This window comes from Pholis gunnellus (genome assembly GCF_910591455.1).
Source record: "Pholis gunnellus genome assembly, chromosome: 1".
NCBI lineage: Eukaryota > Metazoa > Chordata > Actinopteri > Perciformes > Pholidae > Pholis > Pholis gunnellus.
Window position 1 is genome coordinate 11646707 of NC_136528.1, and position 14498 is coordinate 11661204.

Below are 14498 nucleotides of genomic sequence, written 5' to 3' on the forward strand. Positions count from 1 at the left end.
GTTTCTGCAAGATTTTGGTTTGTCTTCCAGAGCAATAGGTGCTAGTTTGTTTCACTCTTATTGCTTGTTTTTTCCCTCCAAAGCCGCATCATTGTAAGCTAAATCAGTTGCTCTTGATACTCAGCTTAGCTAACCACACACTGACTCTAGCTCAGACAGGAGACACAAAAAAATATATTGAAATGTACCTTCTTATTTCATCCTAGGAAAGAAAGCCAGTGACCACGTTTCCCAAAATGTTGAACATACTGTACATGCCTTGTATGGTTACCTTTCTGTTGTTGGCTTTGCAGCAGCCAGACAGAGGCCAACCAGTTTACAGGGATGGTGTACCAGGGCCTGCTGCTCAGTGAGAGGAAGCGGCTTCGCACAGAAAGCATTGAAGAACATGTAACTCCCAACTCCGCTCCAGCACAGTGGCCAGGTAACAAAGTCCTTGCTTTACCAGCCACCTGGGGTTCCGATTGAGTTAGAGTCTTAACTAAAGGCAGAAAATTAGAGCGATTTCTGTTTTCTTTTTTTTTCTAAAAGGACAACTTTGCTATCAGGGGATGGCTCTTCATTAACATTTTAATACTCTCAAGAATTGTTTTAATGAGATTGAAGCGAAGTTAGATCATATTCCAGAATCCTCGCAGAATGCATAGAGAAGGAAGACGGCATTCAGAGAGAATATGAAAAGCAGCGGGAGAGGAAGAGCAGAGCAAAGCAGGCCGTCTGTGTTTATGCAGAGAGGCAGATGGTGTTCTATAATAGGAGCTTCATGGCCTCTGGGAAGGAAATAGAAAGACAGACTGATCACGCCATCATGCAAATGTTTCCTAAATGGGTTCTGCATTGTGCAGCGATAGTGTTTTATCCTGCTGTGGCAGGTTTTTTTTTGTGTTTATTTTTTACAGGTTAATATTTTACGTGTGTGCGTGTGTGTCCTCTCTCTGCAGGTGTGTCGTCCCTGATTTCTCTGTTGACGTCTGCCCGAGAGGAGGACCAGCCGAGGCTCAACGTGCTGCTGTGTGAGGGGGTCATGGCTGTTTATCTTGCACTGCTCATACATGGCCTGGGCACCCACAGCAGCAATGAACTCTTCCGCCTGGCAGCACACCCCCTCAACAACCGCATGTGGGCCGCTGTCTTTGGGGGAGGGGCCAAACTCATTATTAAGCCAAAGAGGCTTGAGGCCCCACCAGGTAGAATTATTAGTTTGTTACTATTTTGTTAATTACTAACACATTTTATGTCCATCGTCACCGTCATTGTTGTCTTTGGTCTTCCTCCCTGGTCTTCATTATCTATCCCTGTCCCTGTACTCTTTTTCTTGTCGTATTTCTCTTTCCACATCCTGACTTATCTCTGATCTGAGGCAATGCTTCCATCCCTCAGGCCTGTCTACATATTGACATAGACATACACTTAGTCCTGTCCAGTTGATGCTCCTAAGATGCTGCTGCTGTGTGGTGTCTTGTGTGAGTGTGCCCTCTGCCCTGTGTCCCAGTGCCAGCTGATTTTCAGGCAGCCAGGCCAGAGGACTCTCAAGAGGCAGGAAGACCTGAGCAGAGCAGCCTCACCCCAAACCCCACTCACATCCCCACTGAAACCCCGTGCCCCAAACAACCCCCTCCTCCCGTTTCAAGGGGAGAGGGGTTGGGCACTGTGGCACCAGCAACTAAGACCAGCTGTGAGTAACTGGGCTGGTGGATTGCAGTGCTGGTTTGCAGGATTGCAGTGCATGGTAACTGTACAGGTTTGCATTGTTGCGGATGCTTGACTTTCCCCTCTCTCTCTCTCTCGCGCAGCTACTGAATGCCCATAACAAACAACAAAGCTCACTAGTGCTATGAAGACATTGTCATCTGTGTTCAGTGTTATGATAAGCCAATAGCTGTGTGTGTGTGTGTGTGTGTTTGTGTGTGTGTGTGTGTGTCTATGTGTGAGAGTGTGTGTGTACTGCAATGCATGTACATGTTGTGACGTCCTCTATGCTCATCTCATTGTGTCATTCCTATTGTGCCACCGAAGCAACAGCTGGGCCTAGCAAGGAGTGTTCAGAGGCCAAGGCTGAGCAGCCCTCTCAGACTAAATCTGAATCTGAGACTAAACCAGGTACACCTTGAGAGGTCGTTAGACAATGAAAAAACTTCTGTAGAGCCGGAGCTCCACATCTAGTTGTGTTTTGTCCCTTTCGTAGCTGTTTAAAAAAGAATGTGAATGGACCAGAGTTACTGTATATCAGTAGTTTGGAGTAGAGGTAACACCTACGTCATAGATGGTTCTTGTGTGACTTGATTCAGCCGTTTGTCTGCATCCGACTTTTTTTTAGATTTGTAGAAATTGAGCCATTTCCTGAGTACCTCTATCTGTTTAAGTCTGATGACTGAACTTCATTCATATTCATTAGGCCAAAGTAATCTGTGCTCACATTGTGTTTGTGGGGGAGGAAGATACGGGCTGGCATTTAGACTCGATATCCCCGTAGAGTCTGAGATAGCTCTCGGCAAAGCCAAGAGCCTTTTGAAGAGCTGGTTAGGGGGATTAAATGCCAGCCCGGTTTATAGGGCTCACTACGCCAAATGTTAAAACTCTGCCCTTTTGGAGTGCCCCTGCAAAATCACATGCATGTCTCAACAACACAGCCATACACACATGTTACACATTGATCATGTTCCGATTAACGCTCATTTAAAAACAAAATGACCATGTTGCAGTCACCAATCTCATCGTGTTTGCCTCCCTCAACTGCTGTGGATACAAGACAACGCTTAGCACATGACTGCTCAACTAAGTTTGCCGTCGTTGTTTGATGTGTTTTCTGTGTGTACTTTGTGCCACGCGCTACATCAAATGTACACTGATTAAATTAAGTAATGGTCTGTGTAGTATCCGTGTGTCTAACGGCACTGTCTACTTTGGTTTGTGTATTGTCTTGTTTTGTCTGGTGCAATGCCAGAGATAGTCACCCAGGATAATGGTGCAGGTTTGTACGCAGCCTAGTGTGTCTTGCCCTGTGCTTCCATCCTAAACGTGTGTGTGTGTGTGTGTGTGTGTGTGTGTGCGTGCGTGCGTGCGCGTGTGTGTGCGCGTGCGTCTCTTTTCCAAGTGTATTGATTTTCTTTTGTGTGCTATGAGTCATCAAGGTCGTAGAACTCAAAGATATTTTGTAGACAGGATCCAAATTTCGGGCAGGATTACGGTTAATGTTCAAAGTTTATAATTCAGCTCCATCAAGGATGTAAGATTTTTGTAGGGTGTGGGTGCAATTCCCTTCCTCCTTATCTATTTCTTGACCTTCTTTTGGCTTTAATGTGAGTCTCAGCTCATCCTTGTCCTTTATACAAAACTGCAGCACACTGCAGTCTGCTGCAAACTGACCTTATCAGAGTTCGTTGTGTTTGAAAGATACCATCTCTTCGTTGTTCTCTCCCCCCCCCCCTCCCCTCCTCCCCAGTAGCGCCCCCTCAGCCCCCCGCGGAGGATGACCGATACAGACGCAGGTTCAACATGAGGATGCTCGTTCCTGGACGCCCTGTGAAGGAGACGCCAGCCACCCCGCCTCCTGTGCCCGCAGAGAGACCCGCATACAGGGAGAAGTTCATTCCCCCAGAGCTGAGCATGTGGGACTACTTTGTGGCCAAAGTAAGGCATTCCATTCCACGCATGTTGAATCGACCAATGAGATCTGTGACTCGTAGTCTTCAGGTCATTAAAAAGTTATCTCTCCATATCTGCCTTATTCGTTTACTTTTTTCTCCTCCCTCCTTATTTCAGCCCTTCCTGCCGCTGTCAGACAGCAACGCTCTGTGTGACTCAGACGAGAGCGGCGCAGAGGACGATGAAGATGACGACGACGCCTTCCTTTCTGACACACAGATAACGGAGCACTCTGACCCCAACTCCTACAGGTAGGGCCCACCCTCGCTTGTTTGTTTTCTAATTCAAAGTCTTTGTTTCAGATTTTAAACTTGCTGCATGTCTGTCTGTGTGGTACGTAGCTGGGCTCTGATCCGCCTGGTGATGGTGAAACTGGCCCATCACAACGTCAAGAACTTCCTCCCTATCACTGGCCTTGACTTTGCAGGTACACACTCACCTCGCAAGAATTCTAGTATATTGAAAATAATTTCTTTAGATATGCATAAATGAACTTTTCACTGGTGATGCTGCTGCCTGTACACAGTGTATACTGGATATGTATTTGTGTTTGTGTCACAGACCTGCCAGTCGTCTCCCCTCTCAGCAACGCTGTGCTGAAGACTTTAGAGAACTGGGAGCAGCTTCTGCTGGAGAGAATGAACAAGTTTGACGGCCCGCCTCCCAACTACATCAACACTTTCCCCACTGACCTCAGCGCAGGAGGTGGCCCAGCCATACTCAGACACAAGGCCATGCTGGAGCCAGACAACACGCCCTTCAAGTGAGTTTTGAATCATATGCAAAAATGTAGAGACACTCGCACACACTTTTTACAACATTGGGAATTGATCAGGCCATTCCGAACACTCACCCTTAACGACTCAATACTGCTTAAGAGTAATTGACAACAAATGGAAGACATACTTACCACTGCAATGCTGACACTAACACAAACTAAGTCATAGCTCAGGAGCCCAAACAGACCTTTTCTAAAGTGCACCGCTCATAAAAGTATATTTCACTCGAGCAACGATTTTACTTTGAGAAATAAACTGTCTTCTCTTGACAGAACTACAAGTGCCCTTTAGCCAACAGTAGCACATTTCCAGATGCGTTTTGAGGAAGAGAAACTATAATATTTATATTGTCTTTATTTGCCCTTTCTATATCAATAATGCTTATTATGCGTTTCACACAACACAGAACACATTTCAGTCACGCATGTCGTAACAGATCATATCGTATATCATGGTACTGAACATAAGACCCCGTTAGTGGATGCACTCACATGTGACCAACGTATTTTTGTCCTTACATTTTTCTCTCAGGACAAAGAACAATCAGTCCTTTCCAGCCCGACGTCTTTGGCATTTCCTGGTCAAACAGGAAGTTCTTCAGGAGACTTTGATCCGTTACATCTTTACCAAGAAAAGGAAGCAGTGTGAGGTCAGCAGCAGCCCACATGCATATAGATTGTTTTATATTAATTTCAATGTTCATTAGCTATGATAATTAGACCCACAATTGTTTTATTTCACTTAATTAATTATTATTACTTATCATGTTAGTTCGTATTTACACCAAAATGTTTGAATTTCCCCCAACACAATTACTGTATTGGCCCAAATATGATGCTATATTCTCCTGGAAATTAGCTTTTTAAAAGAGTCTTTGTCTCACTTTTAACTAAGAGAGGTTTAAAAGTGATCTGTAAATTACAGACCGGTTTGACTGGCACTGGTCACTATACTCTAAAGTGCAAGGCTCTGCAGATTAAGAGACACTGTGACTGTGACTGAAAAAAAAGGGGCCCATAATAACCACATGACAACCATGATGATAGTGATTGATGAGACTCGTAACGGTCATCAAACCACTAACACGCAGCCAAGAAATGTAGTGTCGGGATGTTAGAAGACGACAGAAGCCGGAAAAAAGCAGTCAGAGAAAATATTTCTGCTTCTATGAAAAGTATAAAAACACAGAACAAAGTGATGTGTATTATTAAAGGTGTTATTTATTGAAATACCTAAACAAGAATGTACATTTTCTGTTTGAAACAGGTGACATAGAGGGCTATTCTTTTAGCCACAGACGTAATATATATATATATATATATGGGCCAATTCAGTATATATTTTAATTTCACTCTTATTATATTTTATCTTTGCACAGCATGTGTGCAGAGGGTTACCCGTATGCATGGAAAACAGAATGTGCACACTTCCCACATAGCCTTTTTGCTTTCCAAGTCACCTACGATCGGAGATGATGATTTCTGGAGGCGTTTATCAGATATATAACAGAAAGTGGCAGCAAGCACAGCTCCGAATCGTGAACAGTGTCGGGTGCACGGCAGTGGCAAGGACGGAAGAAACAAAGCACCAGCGCTCACTGATAAAGGGTAACAAACGCATTTCAGCAAAAGAAGACCCTTTATCTGTGAGTTCCATGGCTTTGTTTTTCGGTGTTTATCAGAGGCCTTAAACACTTTGCTGTCTGACTGTGCTGTGATACCCACAGTCCTACCCATGTATCTAAATACATCACTTTGTTGTAATACACAGAGAAGTGCTCACTGAGCATTTATCTGTGTTGTTGACATTTGTGTTGTAGTCATTATCATTGCTTTGCCTCCTTAGACGTCTTAAACCAAGTACGGGACAGTTCGCTGCCCTCTGCGATGTCTGGAGCTATTCATTATTATGTACTTTCATGACTGACTGCTACTGTAGCTGCCAGTCCTAAATTAGACAGTAGTCCCAGGGATTTTGGTCCCAGATGCTTAGTTTCTTATTATTACAACTTTAATTTGCTAACTGGCGTAACCCGATAACTACAAATTTAACTGTAGCGCTCAGATCCACACTTCATATCTTCGTTCATCCTGCTTCATGACTGTAGCTCCATGCTCATGAGGCCGACTGTGTTTAGAGTTGTTTGCATTTTATCACCAAGTATACATCAAAGATCCTGTCAACCCTTTTTACATTTTCATTTCATGTTTTATTTTTGTGTGTTTGTGCATGTGTTTTGTGTTTTGTGTCGTGCCGTGTTGGTGTGTTCTGTGTCTATATTGCCTCTGTGTGTGTGTGTGTCGTGAAGTCTGTAGAGAACCACATGGACCGTATAAACCCAAACTGCATAGCAGGAGCTAGCGGTCCCTATAAGGTAGTATCATTTACAGTACCAACCAAGGCCCCGGCTCTGTCTGTCTGCTTGGAAGAGTCACTGGAAAGCCAAGCTTAAAGGAGCATTAAAAAAAGCCCATTAAACTCTAAAAGAAATATTGTGCACCAAATGCACACGGTGTGCATGAGGTGGTTTGAAGTAGCAAACTGGGGGAAGCTCTCAAAGCGATAGTTAAATATTTTTAGTGGAGTTGTATGAGATACTTATTCATCCTCCGTGTATTACCTCCACAGTAGATGGCGGTTGACTACGCCGCCGGTTTAGAGAAACAGACAGGAGTACCAGCATAAAGCTCAGCAATGTACTGCCATCCTAGACGCCTAGCCACCTCATACAACCCAATATTATTCCTTTTAATGTCTCCTCCTCAGCTTGGCCTGATAGTGACTGCTCTGGCAATATTTCTGGCATAAAATCAGGCTTTCAGGCTTAGATCTAACGTCTTATCTTTCCGTCTCACTGGGACACCTGTGGCATCCGCTCACATAACCTCACATCCGCTCCCTACCAATAACACGTCTCCCTGTGTTCCTCACTCCTTTCTCCTCTCTAGCTGGACTGATTCTGCTCGCCCCAAAAGCGAAAAAGAAATAAAAAATCTCCTCTTAATAGAGTTGGCACATACAGTAGATGTACTAACTTGCATGCTCACTGTCCGAGCTGTGAAAGGCTTGCTAATCATGGAGGGTGTTGTCACCAGGGAATCCCAAAATCAATAGTCAGAATTGTCAATATTTGATTGTGTACCTTCACATGTGATTACTCCTCTCCACTTATTTTACTGCACCACCTACACGTGACGTGGGATTTCTTTTGGAGCGAGTTTTGGCATAGAAGGAAATGTTGTTTTTGTTTTTTGATTTTCTAATCATTGGCCCTGAAGCCCACGACTGTAGCTTTAACGTTTGAACCTTGATGTTTCGGTTTTCTTTTCCAGGTGGAGGCAGATCTGGGCTACCCCGGAGGAAAGGCTAAAATCATTCATAAGGAGTCTGATATAATCATGGCATTTGCCATCAATAAGGTAAGGATGTGATGAAAAATATTGTGAAGGACTTTATTTTATGAGTCTATAATTTCCTAATTATTGCGTTTCCTGGAAAGAAGAATATAATTTGGCACTAAGTAAAGGGTTCTGAGACAGAACCAGATCACATAATCCTTTCCAGGAACCTTCCTCTGAATGTATAAATACCTATACAATTACTTTCTTGGAAACTGACTGCCGAGCCCACCTTTTAATCTTGTCGTTTCCTCTCTCCTTGTCCCTCTCTTCTTGGCTCCCCTCCTTTTCCAGTCTAACTCCAACGAGATAGTATTAGCCTCCACTCATGATGTCCAGGAAGTGGACGTGTCTACTCTGGTGGCGGTCCAGCCCTACACCTGGATAGGGGACGACTTTGATAAGGAGTCCCGCAGGTGAGATTCAGGGCAGAATTGTAATTTGTCTGTCCTCAAAAAAACAATTTCATTCATAATTAGTGAGTTAGTGTTTATTTACGGCTCAATATTTGTCAAGATGCTTTATATTAAACATCAAAAATGTTGCATGTTCTGCTTCCAAACATTGGAAACCAAAAGAAAACCAATCATAACTAGGGATGTCCCGAAATGCCCTTTAACAATCTGCAAAAGCTTTTAGCAAAGACTCAAATTTCTTTAAGCGAATTAATCATTTCTAATTGATTCATCCATCTTTGCAGTTTCTGCTGCTTTTTCCGATCAAAGTCACATTAATTTAACTGATTATATCTTTGGGAATTACTTTTCTATGCTGCCAGGAAGTAATGGAAAAATGTGATTCAGTGAAGATTAATTCTAGGCCACATTGTCCCCACTTGTTTTCCATCATACTTTCATAATTTAGCCAATATGATTGTAAAATAGCTATTAAATTGCATCTATGTGGTATTAAAAAGATCTTTAAAAGTCGTCACTTTAACTCGGTGAACCCCTGCAGACACCCTGTCAGTGACTTGTTGACTGAAATGTTTTGTATGTGAATAGCTGACTGAGTCTTTGTGCATCGTACGTGTTTTCAACATCTCCACAAGACATTCTCAGTGTCGGGTGACGGTTGTGTTTCGTTTTGCAGCTCTGACGACGTAGACCATCGTTCTTCTCATACCAACATTGCCCAGGCTAGCTCTGCCCCCTTTGCACCACCACAGATGGCGGTCTCTGCATCCATGCCGTGGCTCGGCAGTGGGCAGACCAGCATGGGAGCCAGTGTGGTACGAGTTTATGCACTTCGAACACAGATGTACACAAACGCAGCCGAACTGGGCAGTGATGGGTGTGCAGTTCTCTGTGATAGCCAGTAGGGGGAAACTAAGCTCTGTTTTGAAGCCGATAGACCTCAAAGAACTCTGCAGTCTTTCCGTTCATAACATGCATTAGATGCACAAGTAAAGCTTCCGCCCTATTAACGCAAATTGAACCATGAGACACACTTCTGATTTAGAATTTCAAAGGCACTTGACTGTTTGGATTTAATTCTGCAGCCTGTGGCCCCCTGCACATTTTCAGGAGAAGTTTGTATTTTTAACTCTTATCAATGTCGAGCCAAACTGAGCCGACTAAACAGCTGGCCTGCTGAGTCTATGGAGGCTGATACAGAGAGGGTGTGTGTGTGTGTGTTTGTATGGCAGAGATGGACGTACATAAACAGATAGCAGCAGCTCTCACAGCCGCTAACCCAAGGTACAGATTTGCGTCACTCTTACACGCAGCCAGGGTTCTCCATGTCCCAGCCATGTTGATAAATGTCAGTAGTGGGACAGAGTGTGTCATACAGGTTCAGTGGATCACCGAAGAGGCTTTCGTAAGTGCACGGTGGGGTCTGGTTAATTAGGATCCAAGCCATTCAATGGCCTTTGAGTCTGTAGCATTGTATTGTTCTGCAGTAAAGAACCACCCCAGTGAGACATCGTCCAACACTCCTGATGAATATACCTAAGTGTAATAACGAATTAGTGTTAAAAATATGGTTGGGATTAGTAAATCATAACAGGAATATCGATTTGAGTAATCAAATAATTAAGTAAGTTCACGCTGGCATACACGCTGTGAACAGGCTCTCCATTTCTGTCAAATGTGTGGGAGGTATCGTAAAAATCAGTCGAAGTTTAATTGATGTTGAGTTTAATTTAGCATATTAATATTCAGATGTTTGTGTTCCTGTAGTTTTGTTTTGCGCCAGTGAGCAGTGAAGTGTACTTGTTTTTCTTTTAAAACAAGACAAACTGGCTTATTGGCATTTTAATTTACCAAAATCATCAGTAAGCATTTATTAACAAACTGAACAATCATGAAAGTTTTTTTCAACCTAAAAAACTGAAATTCATCGTCTGCGTTATGTAACATCATGCGTTACATAATATAATGTTATCTTTTGATTGTTGTCTTTTCAGATTATGAAGAGGAATCTTAACAATGTGAAGAGGATGACATCCCATCCCATATATCAGTATTGTAAGTGTTTACACAACGGCGCCTGTGCTGAGGAGAACGATCAGCGGTATACACTTTCATTTTGATTAACTTTTCACTTCCCCTACTTTTTTATCTCTCTTCCCCTTCTGTCTGCCTCCATCTCGCTCCCTGTCTTTGTCCCTCTCTTCTCTCTCTCTCTCTGTGTGTGTGTGTGTGTGTGTGTGTGTGTGTGTGTGTGTGTGTGTGTGTGTGTGTGCATCAGACATGACAGGGGCTCAGGACGGCAGTGTGAGAATGTTTGAATGGAACAGACCTCAACAGCTCATTTGCTTCAGACAAGCAGGCAATGCTAGAGTCACCCGGCTCTATTTCAACTCCCAGGGCAATAAGGTACACGCACAGACACACACAGCAACGTCTGTGTTTTGTCTATTCGGTGTGATTGTTCTGATTGCTCTGTGCTCTTCCTACAGTGTGGAGTTGCTGACGGAGAGGGTTTCCTCAGTCTCTGGCAGGTCAACCAGACATCATCCAACCCCAAACCCTACCTGGTGAGGTCTCCTCTCACCTCCCTCACCTCCTTCATCACCACCCCAGCACACACACACACACACACACACACACACACATCTTTTGACAAAACAAAACAAAGAACTATGAATCATTCAAATTGATAATGTACTGTTTGTTGTCCTACAGAGTTGGCAGTGCCACACTAAGACCTGTGGTGATTTTGCCTTCATCACCTCCTCCAGCCTCATCGCCACAGCTGGACAGTCCAATGATAACAGGTCAGCATCTGCACAGAAGAGCACCACTACTAAACCAACACCAAGCTTTCTCTTTTGGTATCCACTCACTAATGTTATCCTTTATCATTTACTTTATCTACAGAAATGTTTGCCTGTGGGACACTCTGGTTTCACCAAGCAATACCATGGTCCACGGTAAGGAATCCCAAACGAGCCGAGTTTCATTGTTTTTTTTTTCCCTGTACATAGAGTTGCGATCTAATTCCTCATTTCTTCCCACCCACCCCGTCAGCGTTCCCCTGCCACGAGAACGGGGCCACTGTGCTGCAGTATGCTTCCAAACAGCAGCTGCTCATCACCGGAGGCAGAAAGGGCTTTGTGTGCGTGTTTGACATCCGCCAGAGGCAGCTGCTCCACACTTTCCAGGCCCATGACTCAGCCATCAAGGCCCTCGCACTGGATGCCTTCGAGGACTTCTTCGTCACTGGCTCTGCAGAGGGCAACATGAAGGTGACGCGTTGCTCCGTCACTCACTCGCTCTCTGACCTACTTTTAATCCATCATATTCATTTATATATGAATGCAGACTGATTGTGCTTTAACCAAATGTTAAATGCTATTTCTGGTGTTTCTGATACTACTAATAGCTACTGGTTTTAGAATGTTTAATTGGGCTTTTGCTGCAAGTTTGCCATGGTTGATCAAAAACAAGTGGCATCATATTTTCCAACAAAATACCTTAAGCATTTTGGGAAGGCTTACCTTATGTCTAGACCGCAATCGCCACGTCCGTGCTGAGCTCGCCTTACAGCGTTAACGCGACACTGGAGCGACCGTCTTTACCGGTTCCGTCTTGTCTGCAAATTTTGAAATCGTCAGCAGAATGTTTGGCTGCTGCTTTGCTTCTTTGGTGTGACTTTTTCCTGTGAAATGTGACTGTTTTTTATCTATTTTTCCATCAACACTGGTGCGTATGATTCATTGATAACGTTGACGGCGAACGTCTAAAGTTTGAGTGTTTGAAAAACACTTGAAAGAAAGTAGGCTTTACAACTTTTCAAGAAAAATCACGTTTACGCATATATTTCTTTTTAAATAGACGACATAAATAAACTCTTGAGGGCGTGGTGATGCCCGTAAAATGCAGCTGAGCCGGCAGCCTGCACAGAGCCGATGTAAGCAGCTGTAAGGATTAACATGAGAGCGTATCTGTTGCATCAGACGTGCGATTTTAAAAAAAGCGCCTGATACACTTGCCGTCTAGACACGGGGTTAGTCTTCCCCTGGCCTCCCAATGCTTATTGAATTTAGCACTTGAAAATTGCAGTGGTTTTGCATGATACAAAAAATGATAAAGAACAGTATGCTGGTTTGAAAAAAGGAAACTTAACACCTGTTCCATCCTCTCTCTCTGCTTTCTCCATGTCTCCAGGTGTGGAAGTTAACCGGCCACGGGCTCATGCACTCTTTTAGCACCGAGCATACCAAGCAGTCCATCTTCCGCAACATCGGTGCCGGTGTCATGCAGGTGGAAACGCGGCCCGGGAACCGCATCTTCACCTGCGGAGCGGACGGCACCCTGAAGATGAGGGTCCTCCCGGACCGCTATAATATCCCCAGCAGCTTGGCCGACATCCTGTAACGCCTACTTCCACTTCTGAGGGTCCAAAGAGGAAAGAGACAGAAAGGAAAAAACACAAAAAGCTTACACTTGCTAGGCATTAATAGTATAATTGATGGGGGAAGAGTTAGTCAAAAAGACCACCAGGCTTTTTGGCATCTTTCAGAGTGTGTTCATGGGTTTACTGTTGATGTAAATCATATCCACAATGGGGAAAAAACAGAGCTGCAAACAATTTTTTTTTTTTTTTCCCCTGAAGGCAAAGTCACAAGCAAAAGGTATCATACTTGATTTTAAAGCTATATTTATTGTAATTTTATTGAAGAATCTCTACTCTTAGAGTGCGTCCATAGGGAAGCTATGCATGTCCTGTTCTCGTTCCGCGGTGCAATCACAGGTCTATTGATAGTGCTCTGTAAAAGTGCTCAAGCAAAAATTTTAAAAGTGTGTAACTGTCGTCATTTTGTGCCCACAGCTGAAATCTCTTAGCATCTACTGTAACCAGCACTGTGGTTTGTTATTAAGTCAGTGGTTTCCGGTGTGAATCGAGTTGTTGGAATCTGCATTTTGTTTCAATGGTTTTGCCCCCCCCACCACCCCCCTGACTTTTTGCCCAGCTTTCCTCAGACCTTACGGAGAGGAGTTGATGGTGCATTGCTCCCCCCACCCCTCCCCCTTTCACTGGCTGCCCGTCACTCACTCTGGCCCTCTCCTGGTTTGGGCATGATCTGGCTCGGTTCGCCCCCCCCCCCCCCCCCCTCCGTGTGTGTGTGTGTGTGTGTGTGTGCGTGTGCGCGTGCGTGTGCGTGTTCACTCTGCTGTGTCTGCCATCTGTACGCCTGCCCGCCCACCTGCCCTCAAATGCCTGTTTGTGCGGCCGACTCCCCTGCTAGAACATTCCTGTTTGGAAGATGATGTGTTTCACTCCCGTGACTGTGATTTCAATGTTTCCATCCGTCTGGTCCCAACCTGAATGCCCCCCCCCCCCCCACACCCACTCAGAGCAGAAACACAAAGGTTCACTTCTGGTTTTGCACAACGATGTTCTTGAATTTGTTTTTAAATTAATTTCATTGTATTATTTAAATTATTTACATGTTTGTGTGTTTTTTTTGGTTGACCATTCCTATTTAACTTATTGCCTTTTTACTTTAGGAATGTGAGGGGTTTTACTGTATCCGACAGGGAGATGTGCAACACAGTCTACTGTATGTAAGTGTGCGTTACCTCGCTAGTTGTTTTTACCGTTTCATCCATAAGAAATAGATATTTGCACTCAAATTCTGGGGACACTAAAAGTTTATTTCAAATAAATAAGATATCGAAGAAGAAACTGTTGTATACAAATGAATGTCTGGCTTTATTTGGCCTAGTAGTATAACGTTTGAAATAGTTTTAATATATAAATTATATGAAAATATATATATATACATATATATGAATATATATATATACATATATATGAATTACCACAACAGCTTGTACAAACATGAAAGCATTTCTTTATTTTTGGTTTGTATCATACCAGCTGGATTAGTTGTATCTTTTGTTAAGTGTGTGTATGGTATTTATTAAAGAGATTTGTGTTTCTCTCCCACTTTCGGCCCACTATGTGTACTGTATGTAGCTTAAGTGTTTTACAATGGTCCTACTGGTGTCTGGTGTGTGTGTATGTGTGTGTGCATGAAATAATGCAAAAGAAGCCAATATCATGGGTAGACGCTTACTAGGGCACTTGAGCCTGGAGGTGTGTGAGAGAACAGGTCATGGTCAGAGTTTTACCTTTGTAAAGTCAATAAATTCTTTTTATTTCATCAGGCTGATTTGGCGCTGTTGTTTTTTGTAATTTTCTGTCGAGATGGAGTGAGCGA

The 14498-nt window shown here is 43.6% G+C and overlaps 1 protein-coding gene across 2 annotated transcripts in view; it reads left to right on the forward strand.

Annotated features, from left to right (window-relative positions):
* dmxl2 (Dmx-like 2) overlaps window positions 1-14446 on the forward strand; it is a 39256-nt gene extending 24810 nt beyond the window's left edge. The window contains exons 37-54 of one of the 2 annotated variants that reach the window (XM_079161452.1): window positions 294-424; window positions 942-1187; window positions 3443-3630; window positions 3763-3896; window positions 3987-4072; window positions 4207-4408; window positions 4956-5073; window positions 6733-6798; window positions 7757-7843; window positions 8117-8238; window positions 8915-9053; window positions 10233-10293; window positions 10517-10644; window positions 10728-10805; window positions 10954-11045; window positions 11149-11201; window positions 11299-11516; window positions 12439-14446. In XM_079161452.1, the coding sequence (XP_079017578.1) occupies window positions 294-424; window positions 942-1187; window positions 3443-3630; window positions 3763-3896; window positions 3987-4072; window positions 4207-4408; window positions 4956-5073; window positions 6733-6798; window positions 7757-7843; window positions 8117-8238; window positions 8915-9053; window positions 10233-10293; window positions 10517-10644; window positions 10728-10805; window positions 10954-11045; window positions 11149-11201; window positions 11299-11516; window positions 12439-12648 (2359 nt within the window). In that variant the 3' untranslated portion in view covers window positions 12649-14446. The remainder of the gene's footprint in view (window positions 1-293; window positions 425-941; window positions 1188-3442; window positions 3631-3762; window positions 3897-3986; window positions 4073-4206; window positions 4409-4955; window positions 5074-6732; window positions 6799-7756; window positions 7844-8116; window positions 8239-8914; window positions 9054-10232; window positions 10294-10516; window positions 10645-10727; window positions 10806-10953; window positions 11046-11148; window positions 11202-11298; window positions 11517-12438) is intronic. The other variant, XM_079161453.1, reaches the window with a different exon arrangement.
* Window positions 14447-14498: the final 52 nt, after the last annotated feature.